Genomic DNA, 26398 nt, shown 5'->3' on the forward strand with positions numbered 1-26398 from the left:
CCTTATGTGCTTAGAACGCAGACTGTATTTTCCGCATTTCAAGTTTAAAAGAGAAGATAAATGCGTAGGAATCGTGCCAAGAATGGATGAGTAATGAAAACATACCAGTGACTAGTTTGAGTGATTAACCTTTGCACCATATGAGGTGTCTGATAAGCATGCATATAAAAAAACAAAACAAGCAACCAATCAAATCATGTACCTGCCCTTAAAGGATTTCACATTAAATGACACACAATAATAGTGGTATAGTGGTATAGTGGTCAGCTTAGCACGTGAAACTTGGAACAGCGTGTTGTGTTGAAGGAAGCAGCAGGTTTATTTGTACAGCAGTTGCTTAGGGGAAGGTATAGTTTGATGTTGATTGCAGTATGTGGGTGTCGTTCATTGTTGTGCTCTGATTTGTGCAGAGGCGTAGAGCTGGGATTACAGAACTTGGTGAAAAAATCACAACCTGTCTTTTCGAACAAGCGCGTGGCATTACTTCATTGCACCACAGAGGTTTGAGTGTTTTCGGGGGTGTTTGTGGATCCTTGTTCTTCTCGTGCTTGTGAACTTACAATTTCAGTAAAGGCAATTCTTCACATTTGGACTTGAGGCGGGGGTCGCGTTAACCGAATATTTTCCGTCATTGACGTTTTTTTTTTTTTAAGGCCATCTGTCATTTTGACACTTAGAGGTGAGTGGCGTTATTAATTAGCTCTTGTCTCTCATCGCAGAACTTTTATCAGTGCACGATTTCCTGGTACACCGATTACACTGATGCACACGTCAGAGCTTGGCTATCATATACACACATGGTATATACATATACATATATGTCTATGTGGCTAACGGCTACCAAAATGGAGGAATCCGATGAAAGCACGTTGCTTGGATTGATGAGTTTTTGTGCAAATTGTGCAAAATAAAAGAGTTCGCATACCACCGAAGCACTTCAACCCTACGGTACCGTCTAAGAGCTGTTAGCGCTAGCAGACCCGGTCCGAGTACAGGACGTGTCGGCATTTAAAGTCAATACTGTCAATACTGAAAAAGTACTTAAAGTTAAATGATATTGAATTGCATTATTGTCATTTTAAAAAATTAAAGTGACGGGTAAAAATAGATTATGACGGGTTTTTTATGACCCTGTCAGTCAAAATGACAGACAACGAAAAAGTCTAGCGCAACCTCTGACTTGAGGATAAACTGATTAGAGGTTGGGGGGCGGGTGGAGGTCAGAGCCACTGTGTCCTTATAAATAACTTGTGAATGCAATATCTCAGGAAGGCCTTCAGTTTTTTTCTGGGGGGGTGGGCAGCTTCACTTGCGCTCACGCTTGACCAGACTCCTTGAGCGCAGAGTGATAAGGTCACTGGTCACTGTGACCTCACAAAACACGACTTGTAAGGTCGATATCTTGAGGGAATTTCTTTAAACTCGGCGCAAAAATCCTCTTGGACTCAAAGATGGCGTGATTCATGCAAGTGTCTAACAGGATAAACTGATTCCTTCTTCTCTACATATTGTATATTACATGAATCTGCAACTTAACAAGTTAGCGGAGGCTCGCAGCCACGCGGCAGTAATCATAGTTTTGCTTTGTATCACTGGATTGAATAACAGAACAAAAGCTGGGAGCCTTGAGATTTGCTGGAATAGGCCGCGATACCAATCAGACAGACAACAGCAGACATTTTCTCGTGACTGAAGTACAACAATGACAAACGTTACATGGATTTATCCACTGTCTGCCTCACACAAGGCCCTGAAATTTCCTCTGCAGTGCTCCAAAGCCGCTCAGCCGTTAATCAGCCAAATATTTTAGAAAAGGCAATAAAAAAACACTCGAATTGAGACCCTATTATTGTTTGACAGAGTCCTCCCACGTTTTAGCAACAGTGTCACTCACTCGTCGTGAGCCGTTGTTCCTCACAGAGCGTCCCACGATTCAGAAATCCTGACGTCCGCCGGGGTTTTAAATCTCTCAAACGTTGCGACGCATGTGTGTTGAGGTCGAGGCGTCTTGTTTGCCAGTGACTTGTCCCGTGCCTTTTTCACTGCGAGCAAAGGAAATTTCCAGTGGAAGCCGGTGCTGGAGGACGGGATGGAAAAAATCTGAAGCCTTACTGCACTGTAGTTTGATTGCTGGCAGTGAGGCTTTTGGTCTCGCTGTTCGCAGACTGAATAGATCAGCGTGAGTATAAAACATGCTCCAACGCTCCCCAGTGATATCTTTTTTTTTTCTTCTTCTTAAAGAGTCGGTCTGCTATGAATCACCGAATACTTGACATTTTTCGGAGTTTCATTCTGAAATAAAATCCAACATTTGACAAGGATCACTCCTACTCCTCTCACAGTGTGAAACCTCGTCTAAAAAGTTAAGCTTATTAGGGGTTATTATTTAAACAATGGCTAATCACACCGCTTTTTAGATGTTAAAGAGTTCGTTTTTAAGGTAGAAGTTAAAAAGGATACAAGAAGCCTTCTTCACAGATAATCTTGGATGGTAATACATCTCTACATGAGCTGCTGTTGGTTTTAGAACAAATTTAGCTTAAACTCAGCGTTGTTTATCCACTCTTCCTCTCAGCACAATCAATAATACCCATGACTTTCTTTAGTTATTTCTATTGATTGTTTTTCTTGGTCTTAAAGGGATTTTTCTTGATGTATGACTAAACCAAATGTCTCTTTATTCAACAGCTACCCTGCAGTCTGTGACTTTCTACAACACAATAACTTATTATCTATCATCCGGGCCCATGAAGCGCAGGATGCTGGGTGAGTGTTGTGGCATTTCGTCGTCGCTTCCCATCGCACTGTCACACAAGCAGAGTGATTCAGACCGGGGTATTAAACGAAAAGCTTCCTCGGTATCTTGGGGGGTGGGGGGGGGGGGTTTGACGCAGGCCTGAACCTTTGAGAGGAGCCCGCGTTAATCCGGGAAATAAAAATGAATCCAGCGCGGGGAGTGAGTCGGCCAGATGTGCTGTGACAGAGAGTGATTCATGCAGATCTTGTTAAGGAAAGGTTGAGTTTGATGTGCGCTTCACATTCAGACGCGGCGTACGCTGCTCTACCCAACAACATTTCAGCACAGCGTGAGGCGCGCTAACTGTTCACCCAGGGTTTCTGTGACTGGAAAACACCTTTGAAAAGTTTGGATTTAAAGCGGGCAGGTGGGCGGATGTGTCGAGCTGATCTTCCTCTGAGCAAGGTTAAGTCAGTGGGAGGCACCACACGGTGTTGTTTACCATTGCTCTCCCGCAGCGTGGTCACATGGGACACCTCGCCGCATCTCAGATGAGATTACTGCCCCAAGACACCTCAGGTCCCACTTGTAATTATGTTATTTGGTTCCATTTATGTTCAGTTTCTCTATTTTTTTTTTTAACACTTCTGAATATTATGACCCAGCAGATAAACTCTCTGAGTTAGTGCTTTTAGTCCACCCAAATATCTAAACACAGACACTCACTGTGACACTCAATTGAATGGGAGTTGGTGTTAGTATGACGACAGCTTATGGTCATGTTTCACCTGCAACACAGGGATTTACTCTCCCGAGGCTGTGACTGAGGTCCCCCTCCCTTGTCCATGCATCAACTTGGGACAAACAGTCGCACAGCCACAGTGAAAACAAGAAGCCATAATAGCCGCTAATCAAAACCAGATGGTTGAATGTTATTGAGTAATAACATGAACTGGAATGTTAACCAGTGCTTCTTGTTTACCAGATATCGCATGTACAGAAAGAGTCAGACCACTGGCTTCCCATCCCTTATCACCATCTTCTCAGCTCCTAACTATCTAGACGTCTACAACAACAAAGGTAAGGAGACGAAACATGTGATTAGATGGTGGGGGGGGTTGTTGCTGGAACAGCGTCGTGTTCCTCAAGGCAACGACACTTTCACAGATTGGATGAAGAGCTCAGATGGACATGACTAAGCTTTTTTTTTTTTTTGCATTTTGTTGTCAGAACATTATGAGTGTTTCATTAATTTCTGCCCTGTAAGAAGCCTATGAGCCACAACATTAAAACCAGTGACAGGTGAAGGGAATGACATTAATGATCTTGCTGCAATGCGGTGTTCTGCTGAGAAATCTGACCCTGGTATTTATGTAGATGTTATTTACTTGGGCATTGTTGCTGACCAGGCACCCCCACCCCATAGCAACGACACTCCCTAATGGCAGGAGCCATCCCCAGCAGGACGATGCGGCCCTCCACGCCACAAAAACTGCTTCAGAATGGCTAAAAAAAAACATGAAAAATACTCCCTATACCCCAAACTGATCCAGTATCTGTGGGATGCTCTGAAACAAGTGTGATCTACAGAGGCCCCTCCCCTCAACCCATAGGACCCAAAGACTCCGTTACCTACGTCCTGGTGCCAGACACGATAGGACACCCTCAGAAGGCCCGTGTCTATTCTCTCATGCACCTCAACTTTGTGGGAGGCTGAAGGAACAACAAAACAATATAAGGCAGTTGGTTTTAATGGTTGATGAGTGTATCAGGTTTTATTTTATTTATTTTTTTTACATTTTTCTTCTTAATCAGTGTCATTGTGCACAGGTCAGTTCAGGGACAGAGCTGGTGCGAAAAGTAGTGGCCTGGTGCCGGTTCACTTGGCACCCGGCGGTGCCCTATGCTGTGCTACGTTGCCCACGCACCAGTATGGGCTTGACTTAGTGCAGTGAGTCAGCTCTTTTCGCCAGAGAACAGACAGTATCTGCTTTAACTGTGGGGGACGGGGGACGGGTGGGGGTTGGAATGGAGGCGGCGTCGGGCAAACCGCAGGAAATGGAAATGGGAAAGAAAGAGCGATGGTGCTGGTGCACGCTGTTTTGCAATTCCTGTTATGATGAAATGTCCGAATACTGCGGCGTTGCTGCTGGTGTTAGAAGCGAGGGATGTCCTTTTTTTTTTTTTTTATTGTTTGTTTGTTTCAACCCATTTTCACGTATGTTGTCTTTGATCGGAGATTAGGTTACGTTTGTTTACTCTTTCCCCCGTGAGCTGCCTCTTTCCCCTGCACAATAAAGACACAGCGAGGCACCGTGCCCGTCTGGATTGTTGTTTATTATTAGGAACCTTTTTGTTCCATGCCAGCTAATCTTCCTATGGCTCATAGTCAACACAATACAATACAATACAAACAAACAAAGTGATGTCAGGCGCGTGTTGTTTTTAGTTTTGGCAACCAATCCCCTGGAAAATCATTTGCTCAATATGGAACAGTCGGACTAAAATGATTTTGTCTCTGCGCAGTCATTTTAGTGACCTTCAGTTGATAAAATGCTTCCCGGAGCAAGAATGGTAATCAGAGAGGAAAAAATAAAAAATGATATTTAGTTTGTTTTTAGAGCCGATTTAGGCACAGGGATGCGTCTTACCGAGCGGGAGTTTGTGTTCTTTATTCGTCCCATCATTCACTGTCGGCTGCCAAAGGAGACGTAACTTTTCTCTTTGGCTAAATCCATAAATAATAAAGATCTGTGCCTCCAAATACAAATAAAAATCCGGAGCAAATAAACATCCCTCAAGCTAAAGGTCTTGCCAGAGATTTTATGTTAAAAGCTCTTCAAACTTAAACAAATGACTTTGTCCCCGATTCACTTAATCAATTATTTACTTGACTCTGCTTGATGTGTGTTTTCCCCCTTCACAGTCTTATTTCTATGGAACAGGCACGGCGAACCAATAAGCCCCTATCAGTCCGGTTGATGCTCTTCTAATCAGTCATGTGGGTGGGGTTCATTGGTGGGACCAGAGCCTCTGTAATGGATTGCACTGCTCTTAGCGTCATGCCGGAGCTCCGAGCCCACCGAGCGACGCCCCTGTGATTGATGGCCAATCCAATGGGCACATAAATCTTGAAGGGGAGAGGGGGAGGCATCAGCAGTTCCCATCAATCCTATGCTGGGAGTTGGCCAGATTAACCAATGAGACCTCTCCACATAGAGGTGGGGGTGGTAGATCGGGGGACGAGAAGTGCACCTCCTTTCAAGAGAGGGGGGGAGGCAGGAGATATCTGTGAGGCAACATGGAGCAGACAACCCCTCTCTCAGGAGTAAATTGAACCTGTAGCTGAGGCAGAGCCATCAACACAAGAGTGATGCTGAGGATGTGATTCAGAAAAGATAAAGCCCAGCTCCAAGATCCCTCCTCCTCCTGCTCTTCCTGCTTTGAAGCCAAACTGTTGGTTTTGCAGTAAGTGTCAGGCGTTGACCAGCTGTCCATCACCGCTCTGACCCCCGCAACCCTTCAGTGAAATAATACGTGTGGACACTTGCGAGCTGGCAGGGAGGCTGGCTGTGTTAAATGAAAATGCAGCAGCAGCAGCAGCAGCAGCAGCAGTGATTAAGCAGTTTTCACTATTTGATCTTTCGCTGTTTGAGTCCTGAAGTGGCTGCAGTGGAAAAAAAAAAGAGAGAGGGAGAGAGATGGAGGTGGATAGAGGAAGGGGTGCAGTTGGCAGTCGCACACTTTGGAGATTGCGGTTTCGTATTAATGGAATGTTTTCTGCTGCATCATTATTGACTGGTCCAGAAAGCCAGTGACTGAATCCTAATGGTCCTGTTGGATGGTGTAAAAGCTAAATGGCTGTGATGTTGCCAGCGCCGATGACACTAACCTCCTACTTTACAGTGGAGAATGGGCTGATGTGATGCATCTCGCACCGGTTAAATTTTATGCAACCAAATGAATCTCTTGCGGTTGTTGTCGCTTCGTCGGGGAGGTGGCTACAGGAATTTATTGATGCGGGGGAAGAAAGTTGAGTCGTGAGCACGTTGCCAAGTGAGAGGATCGCTTGCTTCAGTCGCAGGTCAAACAAGACTGGGATCACTTTTTTTTTTACAGCGCTTCCTTCCTGCAGGGGAAGTGGAGTGGCTCTATTGGCTGCCGGCCCTGCCTCTGGAATAAATAGTAGGATGGAAGGAAGGTAGGGCAGCCATGACGCCAGCACAGCAGGGAATTCATTTTTCCCTCCTGGGCACTAGTGCCAGACTGAAGATCTTCCCTTACTGCAGATGCCCACCCATCTGTCATTAAAGTAGTCATAAGCTGAGCTTCCTTCTGAAAAGTGCAATATAATTCTACTTTATTACACTGCTGGGTATTGTTTGGATTCATTTTGTTCACTCTGGGTATATTTTTTAAACTCTGGTTCTTGCCATATTACACGAGCAGGAATACTAATAAAACCACAGAAGAAGACTGTGAGAGGAGGACTGATTGGTGGACTTTTAATCAAGAATTTGTTTTTAACCAGTCCTGTTATCTGGAAATATACGCGGTCGTAAACACTCCCTGCTATTCCGGTAATTACGTAAGATGCTGACTGTTGCCTTAGCTCAGGGGTGTCAAACATATGGCGCGAGGCCAAAACCGGCACGCCAGAGGGTCCAGCCTGGCCCGCAATAAAAGTAACTGCTGTTCCTATTTCGTCCACTAGGGGGCTCACACTGTTGTAGTCAGAGTTGTGGACAAAACACGACGCTGAGACCCAGAGCTAAACAACAGAACAGCAGATGACAGAAATTTGCCATGACGTTTGAGGTTGCCCGTGAAGTGTTTTGTAAAAGGATCGTTCATTAAACATCATCGTGTTCTTTTATTTTGTTCTAAAACAAAGGGAAACATCTGGAGTTGTCATTATTTATCAGTTATTATGCTGTTGTGTTGCTGGTCGGGGGCCCCTTGAGATCAAACTGGGGTGATGGTGCCCCTTGAATTAAAATGAGTTTGACACCCCTGCCTTACCTCATAATAAGACAATGATTGCTTTGCATTCTTGCCCCATGATGCAGTAAATTCATTGTCATTTTCGTCTTCTTCTTCGTCTTTTCAGGCTTCTACAATAGCGTGAAATTAATTCGGTTCGATGACTTCTGTTTTTTTCTTTGCGATGCTTGCCCACACTCTCAGTTGCTAGCTCCTCATCTGCATTAGAGACCGTTTTTGATGAAATTATGCATAGTTATTAAATTCTAAATAAGAAATTGTTCCAAGCCTGGACTCTGTGTGTGGCTGATGAGAGTCACAGTATTCTGTGATACCGCAAATGTTCTCAATAATTTATTGACTGAAAATGAACTGGAAACCATTCATGAAACGCTGGACGGCGTTCAGTCCCTGCCGTTCACACGTCTGACATCAAATGGAGGCAGAGCGCCGGCTGTAACGAACCAAGAAGGTCTAAACAGCTGGCGTGGAATGCTAACCCACTGGAACTTGACACGGGAGACATTAGAGACACGTATGCAGTCGGCAGCGAGCGCCGGGGAAGGACAGTGGGAATCTCCCCCTGGTCTCAAAGCAGATTTAACAGTCCTAGTTACCGGGGAAACCGGCTGGAGGCACTCCCTTATGAATAATTAATGAGCGGGCGTCGCCTCACCGTTGCAGCAGCCCTGGCCTCGTCTCCCCTCCCTGTCAACCACCCCCAGAGCAGCAGAGACCTCTAGTGGCTGTCATGCACCGTTGGATTTAAACACGGAGCTCGCAGCTGGTCACCACAAGTGCAGTGACCTCCTCCTGTCTTAGAAATAACTTTGCATGTCATTGCGCAACTGTAGTAATAAGTGTTCTGCTAATAGGCTAAACAAAGTGCTGCTCTGGTCGCCTTCATCTGCATGTTTAATGTCTTACTTTATAAAAGAAAGCGGGCCTTGAGCCGCTCTCACCCCGGAGCTCGACAAGTCTGTTTGTTTTGCACAAGGGAGGTTGTCGGGTGTCTCTGTTCCTTTAAAGGGAATCTGATTTGAAGGAGCGACAGCGGGGGAGCTGACCTTCTCCCCCGCTCTGCCTTTTTCCCTCCGGGCTTCCATGGCTGCATTCAATCAAGTGCCTCAACGATGTTTATGCAGTATGTGATGTTTATGCAACGGCTGCCCACGTGTGCATTGCTTTCATGGACGCCAACGCACACGGATAAACACCCACAGCTCCGGCTGAGTTCAGCGCACCGTAAAAAAACACAGTTTTTCTTATTAGGCCGTGCTGATATCGATAAGAATGCCTAATTAATTATACAAGTTCGTGGATGTTCCCCTGCAGGAGGGTCCTCTATTTATGTTGGAGGATCTCTGAGTTCACAGGGCAGACCCCGGCCTAGCAGCATGTTTTCTGACCCAGTATGCGTTGCGCCTGAGGTTATAGCTGCTCGGATGCCAGGTTTGATGACTTGCTATTCCCGAGCCTGAGAGGGGCCAAAAGCAGGAAAGTCCCCCACGGTGACCCAGCCACGGTGTCCGCTTTCCCCAGATCTGGGCCAGCAGACTGGCCTTGTGTATTAGCTGGGACCGCTATATACAGCGCGGTTCTATTTATGTTTGGCAGCTCTCATGTTTGCCTTGACACCCATGTGCCATAATCAGAGGGGAGGCCACATGTGGGGCGGGGAGGTGGTTTTTAAATGGTGCACAGAAAACCATGCGATTGTAACAAGGTCGTCTATGTCGTCTTTAAAAAAATCAGCTGCACGATGGGTGTTTGTTTTTAGGCTTTTAGTCTGAATCCCTTTCACACACTTGTACTGTGAACCCCAGCTGAACCACACCCAGCTGAGTCTCCGCTAATTCATGACTAATATAGTTGTTTGAATCATTTAAAACAAACTGTGTGTGGACAAATGTATGAGGGTGTAGCATCTTTCGAAATAGTTTTCCAGGAAAACTTGAGAAATTTGCTTTTTGTCGAAGTTGTGCTTTTATCGGTCGTTGCGCGCATTTCCCTTTAAATCTAGTGACACGGCGAGCTGACCGTCGGCCATTTGTTGGCGTTGAGCCGTCGGTGAGCATCGGTGGCCCCCTTGTTTCCTGCAGTGTTGCCAGTAATCGGACCCCTGTCACTGGCTTCTCTGCCAAATCAGCATTTTGAATCTGTGGCAAATCGACACAGAGATCTCTCTGATTGGCATGAGAGGAGAAATGGAAGTGACTGCGCACAGAGAAAGCAATTCTCAGTTTTCATCTTCATACAATCAGAACATTAAAATATCATTTTCATGATATGATCATCTTGGATGAATAAACCAACTGTGATCAGCATGACTTTGTATGATGGTCTGTAGCTCCTCCCGTTTCCTCTTTTAGACGACGACTACAAACTGCTGCCCCCTGCTGGTCTAAAGAGTTATGTCAATCTCCATTTAGTGTGTCTGCACCTTGAACTTTAAATATTAACATAAATTCTTGAAACTATGTATATCCCTGTGTTTTGTAGGCTTAAGATGGTTCATTTAATCCTTTCACATCCTCGCCAGATGGCCTGGAAATATATTAATGAGATTACACTAATGGTCATCATGTGTTCAGTGCTGCTGGGAGTGTTGCTCATCAATACCTTCCTATCCCTCCGCCCCTTCCCTCCTCGACAGAAATCGCTTTTCTGTTAACTAATGAAAAGTGCTCAGCCTCGTAGAGAGAACCAAATGCTGAGCCATGTGTTTCTGTGATGTTATTTACGTGTCCAATTCTGTAAATGACAGGCATGTTTCACCAAATGGGGGGACAGGAATCAATACGCAGAGGAAATGTTCTGGAGGAGGAAAAAAAAAGAAGAGGGGACTGATTTTTTTTTTTATTCGTTTTGTTGCTTGTGCAGTTTGTTAACCTTTTGACTAATGCTGACTGGGTATTTGTGTGTAGGTAGTTATGTCCTGCCTGGACCTTTTTATTTTCTGTCATCACTGGAGGTTGACTGACAGCGTTTGATAAAAAAACAACCTCGAGTTACGTCCAGGCCTCAGTCTGGATGTGGATGACAGTGTTGGCAACTTTACTGTTTTCTCGGCCAAATGAAACTGTGTTTGTTTCTTTGAATCACACATCCACATAACATCAGCAGCAGAATGAATCATTAACCAGGGAAGGAAATCTACAAAAACAGGAAGTTTGAATCTTATTTTTACTCACTGACTGATGGTGACAGCTGGGATAGGCTCCGGCCACCCCGCTGTGACCCTTCAGAAGATGAATGAATGACTGATGGTGAATATTCTCCAGTAAGATGTTGGATTGATAATGGAGGCTGTACATTTGTAACTGGTGGTCGGGAGCTGGTTGGAAACTCTGCCTAAAGTAGAGATGTAAATCCGGATTTTTATTCTTTTGATATACACCAATCAGGCATAACATTATGACCACCTTCCTAATATTGTGTAGGTCTCCCTTGTGGCTCCAAAATGGTTGTGACTCATCAATGAATGGACATGGGTCCTCTGAGGGTGTCCTGTGGTGTCTGGTAACACAATGGGGGGTTGAGGGGAGGGGCCTCTGTGGATCATCCCACAGATACTTGATCAGTTTGGGATCTAGTGAATTTGGAGGCCAGGTCAACACCTTGTGCTGTTTTTAATGTTTTTTTTAGTTGTTCCTAAACCGTTTGTGTGTGTGCCTGTGTCAGGCTGCATCCTGCTGGGGATGGCTGCTGCCATCAAGGAGTGTCATTGCTATGGGGTGGGGGTGCCTGGTCTGGTCTAGGTGGGGGCTACATGTCTAAGTAACATCCACATGAATGCCAGGTCCAAAAGTTTCCCAGCAGAACATTGACTTGTCACAAGATGGTCAAAGTTATTTACTTCTCTTGTCAGTGGTCATAATGTTGTGGCTGATCGTTCATTGTATGTATTCACCATATGCTGCTAAAGTCTTATAAAGTAAAAGACACAGCAGAATTTAATTTTACTCGACCTGACGCACGTGTTTTTAACAACCACCTCCCTCCTCTTTCCTCTCCAGCGGCGGTTCTGAAGTACGAGAACAACGTGATGAACATCCGACAGTTCAACTGCTCACCTCACCCTTACTGGCTGCCCAACTTCATGGACGTCTTCACCTGGTCCCTGCCATTTGTCGGGGAGAAGGGTGAGCGTGCACACACACACACACACACACGCACGCACACTAGCTTTTGTCTGACGTAATACACATGAAAGCAGAACATTGAGTACAAGCAGTTTCAACTAATGTTGTTTTCACCTCTCAGTGGTAATGAACATTCATTTCCCCGAGTCTGTTTTGAAAATAGCCTGGCCTTGAAATGTAGAACGAACACTGCAGCATAATCACTTTGTAGTTTGTATAAATACAATACTTACTACACATGATTTATGATCTATTAGATGTGCCAGATAAAAAGGAAAATTTGACAATTTTCAGCCCTCAAAAAAATAAATGAATTATGTTTTGAGAGTTTTTTTTTTTAATAGTTTCCGTTTAGCTGGATAATGGACACTGGATAGATATATTTTGAGTGGGTAATAATCAAAATTGTCCTCTTTTTTTCCAGCATAACCAGTTACAAAAGTAATTTTTTGTTATTCTAGCTGTTTACCGAAACAGTTTAAAGCTTTACAAGGAACAACTGAAGACAGTAAAGACCCAGCAAAGCATCATGAAGGAGGAAACCCATTCTTTGGTGATGATCATTGGTTTCAAACTTAAAGCAATCATTGGATAAGAATTAGGACACCAGATTATTATTATTAATTCTGATTTTTTGTCCTGTTTGAGCCCCTGAATATATGGCGACTTCTGTCAACATTTGGATGCGAATACCCTCAAATTAAACCTTTAAGACCATATTCATAATGTAACTGTTTGGGTAAAATAAATGTGTCCATGTCTAAACATATGTGGACCTAATAAGTATAAATAAATGTGTGAAAGTCGATAAAAGTTCACAACAAAGGCTGAACATGAGTTGAAGATCTTGATGATTCTACCAGGCGTGTGGTTTAAAGGTTGAGCTGTGACACATCTGTGTCAATTAATCACGCTTAGCTACGTCTGACGCACTCCTCGCAGGAAGCCCAGTTTAGGCGCGACCCTCCTGCACAGGGCCGCACCGTGCAATGTTATGAGGTCACTGAAGGACATGACTTGCTAGTGCCATGACTTCTTGTGGCTCAACACCTCCCATGCTTTTACACATTTTTTTTTTAACCAGGCTGAATTTATGCTCATGTATGAAGATCACGATCACATGGAAGTGTTGTATTAACAGTAAGTGCAATGTTTTTTTTTCTTTTCTTTACAGTGACTGAGATGCTAGTGAACGTGCTGAGCATCTGCTCCAACGATGAGCTGACGACTGACGAGGAGCTGGACGGTAAGCTCGGCGGTTTTCCTGCAGTTTGCTCGAGCTCCACTAGAGGGAGACCTCCGCTATCTGGAATACAAGACAGCCATTCATTGAAAACCTCATGCATGCACACACAGTTTAAATATATTTCTTGAAAAATCTTCTAAATGTTGAAAGATCCAGCGACCGTTTGACCCACTGCAGCTTGAAAACTTCCTTTAGTTAACTCCTTGAACCTTAAAATTAAAAGGCCTTAAATGCTACATTCCTCTGTATTGCTCATCCTTCCAGGGTAATAATAGCACTGCTAGTCATATCGCATTAATGCGTTTTATCATCTCCTCATAGAGATACGATTGACCCTGGGTTACAGCTTATCTACAGTGAGGTGGCCAGTTTTCCTCTGCCTACCCCACCCCTCACTGCCAAACAGGAAATGATCTCACCGGTCCTTCCCCATCCTCCCACTCTTCTCTCTTTGTGTTTACTGATGCACACGGTCCGACTCTCTCGCACATGGGTGGAGTGTCAGGATGTTGCCAGATTTCGGACATTAAGACATTTGAATGCACAACACATTCCTGCACACAGTGATCAGGGAAACAGGGGAGCACCTCCTCATTTTCCTCCCGCTGAGCTGATCCACTTTTCTCTCCGCTCTCGTATATTTTATCAGTCCTCGCTATATATTGACGTTTGAGTTGTTCTATCTTTTCTCTCTCATGATCCCCTTTCCTGCGCCCTCATAATCTGATAATCCTTCCGTTGCCCTGCTCTTTATCTGCTATTGTTTCCATGGTTTCCAGTTGCCGTTATATTGATATTTCCAACCTCACTACGTTTTCACATCTTTCTCTGGCATTCTCTCTCACCTCTCTCTCGTTCTCTCATGCTGTGATGTTGTCACTCTTTGGTTTACTCCATTTAACTTCTTTTTTTTCTATGTTTTCCAGAGTTTTGTGTTCAAGGCATCGCTTTTTTTCCCCTTTGCACTTGTCACGCTCTCTTGCATCTTGTTTCGCCGTGCGCTGGCGGCCTCTCTTCCACCATCTCTTTCATTCAACAACCATCCACTGATCTCTCTGTCCTTTCTCTTGTCTTCTCTTCTGGGGGTGTTTCATGAGAAGGACAGCTAATATATCCCCCCAAAAAAGGTACAAACACTGGTCATGCTGGTGTGTGCGGCGCTAGATAGACAGATAGACGCTTGCTCAGTGCTTGCTCTTTGCATTTCCGAACTCTGTAAACTAACACCTGTTAACACGTCTGCTGAGTCTTAATTAAAGACCTGTTAGCGATACTGTTTTCTGGTCGTTCTCATAAATTAATCTAGTCTTGGGTTTACATGATTAATAAGCAGTGATGCTGCAGAGGGTGATTCCTGTGAAGAAACATGTTTTAAACAAACGACGACAGGAAGAGTATCAAACGAGACCATCAGCTGTTCTCTTTATACAGCTTTACATCACACGTCGACTTCATTTCCATCCTTCATACATGCATTTTTCCAAGCTCAGTCCCTGGAGCCTCAAAATTACTATTTTGCAAAAAACGATCGCATGAAACAAAGTTTTGTTTTCCAGTCCAGGAAAACTCCTGGGCTGGAAGAGTTGCTGCGTCTCTGCAACAAAAACACAGCACAGGAAAGCTCATACGGAGGGTGCTCATCAAACGAGCTGAAGAGACATGTTTGGACAAGGGCCAGACTATTTACAGATGATGAACGCTAACATGTTTTAAAGTGTCTGTCTGGGGGAAAATGGTTTGTCAGAGTTAAAAGGGACGGCAGCTCGCGACTTAACGCAGACGGACGGCATGAATGCACTGAATGCTGACGATCGCTCAGATGCCGTGATGTGCTTATTGATTCAAACCGTTTTCTATAATCTGAACGTTAGACTTAAATAATAACAGTGTTTGAACTGTGTTTGCCTCGTGCTTTTTCAGATTAAACTAATAGTGCAACAATCATGCTCTGTTTTAGCACATTTACTAAAGGTGATTGAAAAATAAAGAGAGGCATTTAGAGACAGATTTACAAAGCGCAGTGCATTGTTCGTTGCACGTCCACAGGATGTGGTTTATTGCGGGTGAATCACAGTTTGTGTAACTTTTCCTGACTTCTGACTCCTCCAGGTGCCACGGCTTCTGCCCGCAAGGAGGTCATCCGCAACAAGATCCGAGCCATTGGAAAGATGGCCAGGGTATTCTCTGTGCTCAGGTGAGAAAACATGAATAATCTGCACTTCACTGCATGATTATAAGGATGAATTTCCATTTAAAGGCATCGATCACTTTGTGGCTGACAGTTCCCAGCTATGGTTGCCTTGGTAACTCTCTTGTGTGTTTTCCACCCCCGAAGTGTTCAAGTGAAACAAGCAGAACATCAAATATTGCTAGTTTATGGAGGAACTAGATTTTCTTGCTGTAACTACTCTTATTTTCTACTAGAAAATACCGTTAACAATGACGCCGTCGCTCCATCTGCGTTCACCCAATGCTCCAAGCCTGAAAAATCGCTGCACTAGCATGTGAACATAATGTAGTAGAGCATTTAACTGCTAATAAATGAAGAGTTGGTAAATAGAAAAGCCGAATTACGATTGTATTACAACTTACAATTAATGCTAATATTGCTCTATGCCTGCTGGGTGTGTCATCATGTAATTATTTATAGTTATAGTACGTTAAGCTTGTTACATACTCCACGAGAAGGGAGACATGTGTTCTGGCTCCTAGGGCTGCAAGAATAAGAAAAAAGTTTGTTTTGGCCAAGTAATTCATACGTCACGAGAGACTAAAGTGACAAACACCGGGGAAGTCCTCATAGGCTCCTCCCACTGCAGTATACGTCACATGTGCTAAGCATTGTGGGAGACGGATGACGAGAGAAACTTTTCTTATTGTTTTCGGATGTCTGTCGGCTCACGTTCATTCAGCATGTATCCACACACGGCATGCCGATCTCAACCCAGGAGAGATTAGCAGTCACACTGCGAATATTTCCACACTAACCACGCCCAACCAGTCACACAATAGTTGCCAGGCACCACACAAGAAAAAAGTTCTTCCCGGCTGATGTGTCAAGAACAAGTTGAGAGAACTCCCAAACGAGAATCGAGAATGAACTTCTCGCTTCTCGCAGAGTATTTAAAGGGGAACTACTGTTTTTTTACAACCTGGACCGTATTTCTGGCATAAAATACGATCGTTTACTCACCCATGTAACTTGGGTGTCATTTTTAGTCCTTCGGAGGATGATTACAGGTAACTCCGGACTCAACGGGGAATAGCACTAGTTTATCATAACAAAATATTGGTGAAAAGAACAAGTTTTGCGGCAGATAATGCGTTGTTTAGAGGCTGCGTTTCGGTGCCCCACTCACTCCCATTATATGGATATACGTGGTACTCCACTAAGCCTCCGCTGGCTCCACTGGATCTAAATATCTTCCGAACGACTAAAAATGACACTTACGTTATATGGGTGAGTAAACGATCGCATTATATGCCAGAAATAAGGTCCAGATTGTAAAAAAACTGTAGTTTTTTACAAAAACTGTGTAACAGACTTAAGTGTTCGCAGGTTGTCACGCTGCCCCCTGGTGGGCATAAAATAATTAAACGCCCCTTTATTCCTCTGCTAAATTCTGTCCATTTTTTTTTTTTATCTAAATGTATCAAGTTGTTTAATTTATCTTGTCCAAAATCACAGTTCATAATGTGTATTGCAGTAAATGTAGCTTCAAGGAAGGTACCGCCTTAGTAAATATGTTCCTGTGTTGATGTTTCAGAGAGGAGAGCGAGAGCGTGCTGACGCTGAAAGGTCTGACCCCAACAGGCATGCTACCAAGCGGAGTGCTGTCCGGTGGCAAAGAAAAGCTGCAGAATGGTAAGACTGTCACAAAGAACCCCAAGACCCCCCACCCGTGGCCCCCACAACCGAGTCTCACACAAACACAAATTCCCCTTACACAGCAGAACCCTGAACAAAGTGCTAGCTCAGTGTTTAAAGAATACTGTATGTGCACACTCATTCGCCGTCCTGGACTTTTGAAATGCTGCCTCAAAGTAACACTGAAGTGTAGTTTAATGTTTCTGGCAGCATTAATCTGTAACCTTTAGTTTAATGCTACTATACTGCAGATTCATTCCAACCTTAATCTAGCTCAGACTACGTTTTTTCTCCATAAATGACTGAAATATGAAATTAGATTGTCTCCTCTTCCCAAACAATATCAAATACATTCAGCAGATTTTCTTTGTCCGTTTGTCTTCTTGAACCCTCTTGATGTCTGGCATTAATGCCTTGTCTTCCTGTCCCTGTCTTTTTCTGTATTCCACTGGTTTTTATCTCAAATATTACCTGTATCTTTTTCTTTCTCCTTTCTCCCTAGAAACTGCAGGTATAATCGGTTGTGCAAGTATTCTGTTGTGTTACTTTTTTTTTTTCTCCTTTCTTTTTTGTGAGACAAGTTTAGAGTTCAGTTCACCCTCTCATGTTGAATTCCACACACTCCCTCAATGAGTTTGACAAGCTGCTGCAGCAAGGAAGCAAAGTTTATTTTTCTTTTTCTTTTTTCTTTTTTTCCCGAAATTGAGCTGGACTCCTGACGCAAATGATCACTGTCCAGATTAGAGTAGCGTAACTCAGCAGTGCTGTGTCAGGATAGACGTAGGATCTAAAGCATGAATTGGAATTGACGCAAATGATGATTGTGAGTGAAAGGGGGATAGCTGCTGTCTGCCTTGTCATTCACAAAATAAAGCAGAAATCCGGACCACTTCCTCTCCTCTCACAGGTTCTCACATGACATCAGCTAGCAGGTTCCTGAACATAAAGTAACGTATGTTATCTGCACTAGAGTGAGCAAAACATTATGCACTAGTGGCACAACTGTCTCTTTATTGTTGTGACGTAGCAGTATGTACCTATACTTTATAAAGCTACTTATCAAGTAAGCAGCAGTCCTCTGAGTTTAAAGAACTGAGTGTGTTTTGTTTCTCATGAATTTACCATTATTTTTCCAGTATAATATTTATATATATAAATCTGTATAAAATGGTACATAGCCTCACTCTGTAGGATGAAAGACTGATGTGGCCCAAGTCAGCAATTCTATATGTTAGGAAGCATGGGATGCAGACTGACCGTTTAAGCTAATAAGATACTTCAACTTTCTTTTTCAGCATCTTTATTTAACTTTTATCACAACATACAAGGGACAGTTAGATTGTTTTTTAAGTCCGGTTGCATGAGGTACTTCATAATCAGTGTTGCCTACAATAGACGGGAAAACTGGCATTGTAGCCAAACAATGAGCTGCTGTGAAACGTGTCGGCAACAAAATGTATTTTAGCCTCCTATAAAAAAAATAAATAAATGAAATCGGTATAAGTGTATGCTATATTTAGAATATTAGGTTATATCAACCTACAGTATGTCATCTTCATATCAACCAGACTCCATTGACAAAAAGGGTAATTTTACCTTGCAGTACAGGCCAAGTTGCTGGTCTAAATCTGTGTGGACTGCACTTTAATTTGGATCTAAACAATTGTGTTAACGCACCAACTTCACACAGTAGCACAAACCTACTGATCACAACAGTGTTAGACCAACAACTTCTGTGCTCTTACTGTTTTCATCAATGGAAGCTAATGGCTTTAAAAAACGACTAATGGATGGCTTCACCTCCTCCCCATTGGGGCTTACAGTTAAACTAACATTGATTGTTATGAATGGCTAAAATATTTGTTGCACAACAGTTCACTGCAGGGCTTCTGTGTCAGTAGGATGTGGATAAGCACCTCATGCAGCCCACTTCAAATAGACCAAACTACTGTCTCTTTAACTTGGCAGGGCGTAGAAACCAGTACACACACTGATATCTCTAAAAAGAGCATTATTTCTGATGACTTACATGAAAGCAGTGGTCCGAACAATCAGCAGATATAAATATGAAAGCTCAAGAGTGTTTATTTTAAGCTAGTTTTTAAGCAGCTGACACTAAAGAGAACCCCAGTGAAGGTAGAGCGATGTTCAGAGATTCCTGTTGCAACATCGGTAGAATCACATTGCTCCCCTCATTTAGGCAGTCACCAGTGTGCTTCTACTGCAATGTTGACCCATCAAACCATACTCTTTTGAAGCTCTTGTGCCTTTTTTTTTTTTTTTTTCTCGTGACTTTCTACTCATCCTCACGGCAGCGTGTTCTGTTCTGTCTTCGGTACTGCTCAGACGTTACTTTGCTGTCACCTCCTGCCTCATCCCCTGTCTTTGTGTGAAGCTGATTTTATATACACTTGTACTGAATGTCAATTTACGATCTCGAGGATGTCTGTGGTAGATTGGTAAGTGGCTGACATGCCAAAGGTTTCCTCCCCTCACGCAAAAAAGTAAGCCGGCACTTTTGATAGTCCGTATCAAAAGATGCTAAACCCGCGTCTCCAGATGCTACTTCATGTCGCGCACCGCACACCAATAACAGTTCTCCATGTGTCGATGGTACTTTGATCCTATTAACAATACGGCCACCTGCACATTATCCTTGTTTTCCATTTGTCCGATTTCTCACTTTTTCTCTATGTGTGCTCTTATTTGCGCAACAGAAACGATGTATTTCCAGCTTTATTGTGTCGTATTTGCTATTGATGTTCGTCCCCGCAGTATTCATTTCATCCGATCAGAGCTTGTCAGACCTTTTCAAAGTACCTCAAACACGCAGTCCTCTCTGCGAGGTTTGCCGCCACAAATGTCATCTTCCCTTTTTGCAGATCTGGAACTCATCAATAAGCTAAGGCTCACCCCCCCCCTTCTCCCTTTCTCTTCCTTCTCCTTCCTTCTCCCCACACTCTTTGCTAACATCCACGTGTCCTTTGTCATAAAATGTGGAGATAACCTTTGTTGTCGGCATTGGCTGTCTTTGCTGCTCATTGACTTGTTCCTGGGACAAAATGAACTCCTCTGCTCACTTCTCTCATTCATTTTGCAACCCCCCTCTTCTTCTCTTCAGCTACTATTGAAGCTATTGAGGCTGACGAAGGTAAATGGGTCTAGCCGCCCTCTTCTGTTGCTTTTCATGGCAATAGACAGGGGGCTCCGCTGGGTTTTCATCCATCTCGCTGGTGCTTGAATAGAGTGTGTTGGGTGTTTGGGCTAACAAAATGTGGCATAGTATTAACAGAGGAAAAAGAAGTAAGTAAGTAAGCTAGGAAATCCTGTGGTCACACGTTTTAAAGGGGAATGTGTTTCATAGCACAGACTTCATGATCACAGAAACCATGCTGTGATTTTGAGTGAGTGCAAAGTAAAATCTACTGTGAATATTAGTTTATGTTAGTTTACAGGAATGAAGATGCTTTCTTTACACTTAACATGTTAAAATGTTGCAGAAAAGGCATCTTTTATGCAAAATAGTGCAGTGAGAGTGCCAAGATAGGGCTTGCACTTGAGAAAATGCGCATTCACACTCACATAATGTGGGAGGTGTAAAATATTCTGGTGTCATCAGGTCATCTGGCAGCTATTCCAAAGCATTGCCAGAAACCAGAGACCAGCGTTAGTTAAAGGCCCTGAAAACCAGTGATAATACAGTGTGTGACAAGACGCACCGCCTCCTTCAGACTCATGATGATAAGTATCAACAGACGCCCTGTTCAGACCGGATGTTAACATGCATCCAGACTGATCTGATTCTAACTACAGATGTGAACACACCTCAGATGCATTGAGGATCCATTTCAGATTCAGTTAGACCACATTCGCTATGTGGCATTGTGAATACACAATCCATCCAGACCACATTAAAGGCCACCTGCTCAGCTGACGTCCTCTTTCATAAGCAGAATTATTACTCATTCATTGTGGGGAAGGAAAAAAAAAACACACAGCCGGTATTTTGAACTATCACTAGAAAAGCTTTTTTTTTTTTTTTTTAACTGTATGAGTAGACTATGAGTAATTCCATCATAAAAACATATCGGTAAACAATCCAGTGATAACATTACTCTGTGTATGGACGCTACCGTAGGTTGAGTTGTAAACTGAGCTTTATTTAGTTTGAACAATAACAATAATGTCAGGACGGAGAATAATGAGTAATCTAAACAATAACTTCAGTGGGAGAGACCCCCTCCCAGTTAAAGGGGAACTACCGTTTTTTACAACCTGGACCTTATTTCTGGCATAAAATACGATGGTTTACTCACCCATATAACTTTGATGGTATTAGTCCTTCACAAGATATTTAGCCGTGTATATCCATATAGTGGGAGTGACTGGGGCACCCAAACGCAGCCTCTAAATAACACATTATCTGCCGAGGCTGCGTTTCGGTGCCCCAGTCACTCCCACTATATGGATATACGCGGTGCTCTACTGGAGCTAAATATCTTGTGAACGACTCCAAATAAAAACAAAGTAATATGGGTGAGTAATCAACCGTATTTTATGCCAGAAATAAGGTCCAGGTTGTAAAAAAACACAGCAATTCCCCTTTAAGTACATCCCACAATTTATATCATATCCTCATGTGAGGATGCACTCACAACAAGCAGCGCTGTTTGTGGTTCTGAAACAGCAGTAGTGGTCGCAAATGATGCAGGTGTTTGTTTGCAGCTCTCGACACGCATTTCAATGCATTAAGTGTAGACACGCTTACACTAAAAGCTGTATAATTGTGTTCCAGTCATTCAGGACACTTATATATCAGGTCTGAAGCAGGGGCTGGAAGTCTTATCCTGTCAGTCACGGTAAGAAGCTTATTGAGAAAATCGTTTTTCAGGGCCTTTAAGAGAGAGTAAGACCCACAGCACTTAGACGACGACACTTAAAATGTTTTCCTGGAAGTGCCCCTTTATATCCTAATGGAGATTGTTTAACTGTGTGGTGAGTTATACTTGTTCTCTTACTGTGATTGAGGCTTTATGACTCCTTTCCCAGAGGAAACAAGTCTCCTAAATAAACAACATTTTAATGACTTAATGAATTGTTTCTCTTTTAGCAGATATAGTTGATATAGCATACCTCCTGCTGTGCCCTCACACAATACAATGAAATCTTGCTATGAAAGCTTCTCATGGTTTTTCCCCTTTGAAACAACTGAAGCAGTTGTGCATTGTTGTTGCAGTTACATTTTTCCTTTAGAGTCGAATCAGAGCATTTGAAATCCAAATTGGATTCTCCCTAAAAAAAAAAAAAAAAAGTTTTATTTGTATTGCCTTTGGCGCAAGAACAACCTCAACTGCGAGCTAAATAGTAGTTTGCCAGCTGCTATTTACGTTAAAATTGTGTAGTACTTCCTCTTTAGCCCCATAGAGGACAGTCCATTGTAGTGTCGAGACACTTCTCTGCTTCTCTCTCCATGTGGATCCTCTGTGGCCCTGCTGTGTCGTGTTCTTTCCTGTGAGCTGCTAATAACCTGTGTCTGACCTGTGCTATGCAGCAACACAACTACCCACCATGCCCCTTTCTCCACGCTCCCCTAATTCGTAAATAATAACGCCCCCCTTCTCATTCTAGTAAAGGCCCATCTTCTTTGCAGTCACGGTACCATCAAGAACCTCAGTTTTTATGAGAGGTGGAAGAAACACATTTTAACTTTGATCGTACCACATTGAATAAAACAGTTTAGAGTTGTTAAATTAAATCTCATTCTAGCATTTTATTCATTTCAAGGGTATTTTAACACCTGAGTCATTTCCCCCCTTAATTCCTTTATTCAGTTTAATTGAATTTGATCGTTTCTAATTGAAGCCTAACCTGCATTGTGACTTCCACCCCTCATAACTCCCAGTGAACCCTTAATTGCTGCATGCTCCAAGCAGACTAAACAAGTCGTTAGCACCCCAAGTACCTTTGTAGTGTCTTTGTACGTGAGCTCAGTCTCAACGTGGTTCTATTTTGTGGAAGTGAATGTCTCAGTGGGCTCCACTCTAGTGTTTCTTTTTTTTTTTTTTTTTTTTTTTTTTACTACCCTCCCTTCGTTCTGTTTCGTCTCTTCAATCATACTCCTCTTCCCCCTTTTGTCGTTTTAAGCCGTGATGTGCCGGACTGATCTGGATGTTTGGGGTCCTCAGGTCTTCTGGGATGTGCCTGAGTCAAGATAATATGAAAAGATAGCATTGCCAGATGGCCATTAGATGGTCCCTTACTGTACAAGTCTTTTTCACAGACAGTGATTAAAGCTTGGATTGATGGTGCAGTGAAAACCTGTTGACCCTGATGCCAGCAGTGCCCTTTATAGATTTAGAAGGATTATTCAATCCTTTCGTCTGTGCAGTTACATTATTTTAAGAAATGTGTTGTCGTTTGAAAAATGAATTATATAGTTGTTGTCCATCTGTTATTATTATTAGAGCACGAGTCATTGAAAATGATCCTTGCTGTATAATGAAACATAACACATTATGTCCTTTAAAACACACTGAAGAGTTAGCCTCACCTTATGAATTGTACAGATACTTGTCACATCATGCTGGTGGATATAATAGTTAAGCATATTGGGTAATGTACTTCACTTCCCTGAGTAGAGTTACATAGGATGATTGATGCCACTCTTATAAACTGTATGTCAGGGTTAATGTCAGGGCTACAGCTAGTTAGCTAGCTAACATCCAACAAAGTGTTAAAGGTCCTCTATGGAGGATTTAGTGTCATCTAGAGGTGAAGTTGTAGATTACAGGTGGTAGGTTGATTATCTGATATCATGGAATGATATCATGGATGAACAAACGTTCCATGACGTCCTGAAAAACTATTTTGAAGCTCAGTGTGTTGGCTGCGGCCGTCGCCATCTTGACAGTGTTTGACTCCGCATAACTCCTTGCTAATCGAAAAATGGTCAAAGAGGTGGCGCTGAGATGGGTATAAAACTTAAACAACCCACCCACCAATGGATAAATTAGTAAATCAGACCAAAACTGTTTGGGTACCAAGCTGTAAACATGTCGATTTCTGCTGTAAACTTGGGTATTTTAACTTGGAGCTCTATGGAGATTGGCTTGTCTCAAGTGGCCATTTGAGGAACTGCCATCAGGTCATGGTAACGGGTAGGGATGAGTGACTGTGGAAATCATAGTTATGTCACTGATTGGTGTAGAACCTGCAATGACTACCACTTAGCAAAATGCAAAATGTCCTCTCTAGAGCTAGTGTCTTATTTGTCCTTTCTGTGTTCTGCTCACTACTGGGTTACAGAAAGGAACAGAAAAAATCATTCTGAATGTCAGGCTACAGTCAGAAGCTACTTGGCTAGCTAACTACCAGCCTGCAACGTGTTAAAGGTCCTGTGTGTAGGATTTAGTGCCATCTAGTGGTGAGGTTGTAGAGTGCATGTATTTTCCATCACTGACAACAGATCCTTTTAAATTCCAGACCTTTAAAATAACTACTTTTATTGTTCCCATGTCAAAGAATATCCCCACATTTATTTCCACATAGGGCAGATTTTCTTACAGAGTCAGGCTAGCTGTTTACTGCTACTTCTAACATGCTAGGCTAATCTAACCAGAATTTACCAGACTCGTTGTATGAGAGTGGTATTGATCTTCTGACCTGATTCTACCCAAAAAAGTGAATACATGTATTTTCCCAAACACAGAATAGGCCATTTAACGCGAGACTCTTAGTGATCAGCGTCATCGTCAGTGCCTTCAGATATCCAATTTTCATGGATGAGCTGAATTAGCCAACAGCTCCTTAGATTCAGTTTCTGTTGTCATTTTTTTCCTCACAATTCTGACATCAAACCAAAGATATGCCAAATGTGGTGATGTGCGGGTGAATGTGAGCAAGTGTGACCCCATTCTTTAAGTGGTTTAAACTCTCCCTCTGTAAATGCCACTCCTGATTTCCTCCCGTTTCTCCCCCCTTTTTCTTGCGTCCCCACAGCCATCAAAGGCTTCTCGCCCCAGCACAAGATCACTAGCTTCGAGGAGGCGAAGGGTCTGGACCGCATCAACGAGAGGATGCCGCCGCGGCGAGACGCCTTGCCGTCCGACGCCAGCCTCAACTCCCTCAACAAGGCCCTGTCCTCGGAGACCAACGGCACGGACGCCAAGGGGAGCACCAGCAGCGGCAGCAACATCCAGTGAAGGCCAGCAGCGAGCGCCACCTCGGCCGACGGGGCTGCCTCGGCCCCCAGCCTCATCACGGCCCGCCACCGCAGAAAGGGAGAGGGTGAAGGAGTGGAAGAGAGGGGGAGTGTTTGAGTGTGCAGTGGGGAGGCATGTGTGGCTCACACTGGGGGGACATCTCACTTGCTAGTCTTTGGATATGCCTTCAAAATATTAGTTCATAGTCTCATCTGCTAAGTTATTGCCAGGTCACATTTCTGAACGGTCCGGCCTTTAATGCGCTCGACTCCGCTCCACACCACAGTATGTCAGAGACAAAGAGAGGGATAGCGATCTTAAAGGTGATTGATTTTCTTTATTGTTTCTCGGAAAGACCCTTGCTCATTTACACCGAAACAACAAGTCGTGTAACTTCTTACTAACTATTGTACGTTTACAAAAATACAGCACTAAAAAGGACAGAACATGAGATCATGTTTTTAACATATAAGGGTGTACAAACTAAATAAGGACTATTTATTGATAACTTTTTTTTTTTTTTTGCTACTCTTATAAAATAGCTCTGAAATTAATTAGGCAGTCTTAAAAAGAATGTTGCAATGTTGTCGAAATGCCAAATAATGGAACGTTATATGGTTTTGTACATATTATGCTTACCTCAGGTTCTTTTGGTGTGTGCTTTGACCTGATTTTTCTGTATAATGGCTAAATAACTCGGTGATGAATACCTATTTTCTTGAGTTTCATAACTGGAATTTACACTTAACCTATCTATCATTTGCAAATATGTTTATTTTTTGTCTCTTTTGGAAGGGCGGGGCGGGGGGAGGGGGGGTAGATTTATTGTGGCTTGCTGGAACTGAGTGTTAATTTTCCTCTTTTTAAGTATTGCGAACAAAGTTAAAAAACATAAAAAATAAAAATAGAGAACCTATATTGTGTAAAAAAAAAAATAGAAAAAAAGAAGAATACAATAAAGTGTCTGCCTATGCATGTTTTATAAAAATCAAACAAAAGGAAACAGTAAATCTGAATACCTTGGCTGTGGAGGCCTGTTTTGAAATATATTGCGCTTTAGTGAACATATACTGGAAACGTATACCTGCATACTTTCAATTAACACCATGATGCTCTATGCCTTCTTTTGTAATTGAAGCATTTCATTATCTAAGACGGATGAGGAATCATATTTTTAACCTGCGCTTGTAAGTGCACACAGTCCAATTAAGCATGTTT

At 43.0% G+C, this 26398-nt stretch overlaps 1 protein-coding gene across 1 annotated transcript in view; it reads left to right on the forward strand.

Moving 5' to 3' along the window:
* LOC311486734 (protein phosphatase 3 catalytic subunit alpha) overlaps positions 1–25972 on the forward strand; it is a 66462-nt gene extending 40490 nt beyond the window's left edge. The window contains exons 7-13 of the mRNA XM_084542718.1: positions 2689–2766; positions 3723–3817; positions 11740–11865; positions 13040–13111; positions 15221–15305; positions 16879–16976; positions 24978–25972. Coding sequence (XP_084398844.1) covers positions 2689–2766; positions 3723–3817; positions 11740–11865; positions 13040–13111; positions 15221–15305; positions 16879–16976; positions 24978–25180 — 757 coding nt within the window. The 3' untranslated portion in view covers positions 25181–25972. The remainder of the gene's footprint in view (positions 1–2688; positions 2767–3722; positions 3818–11739; positions 11866–13039; positions 13112–15220; positions 15306–16878; positions 16977–24977) is intronic.
* Positions 25973–26398: the final 426 nt, after the last annotated feature.

This window comes from Chelon labrosus, assembly GCF_963514085.1.
Source record: "Chelon labrosus genome assembly, chromosome: 1".
Taxonomy (NCBI): domain Eukaryota; kingdom Metazoa; phylum Chordata; class Actinopteri; order Mugiliformes; family Mugilidae; genus Chelon; species Chelon labrosus.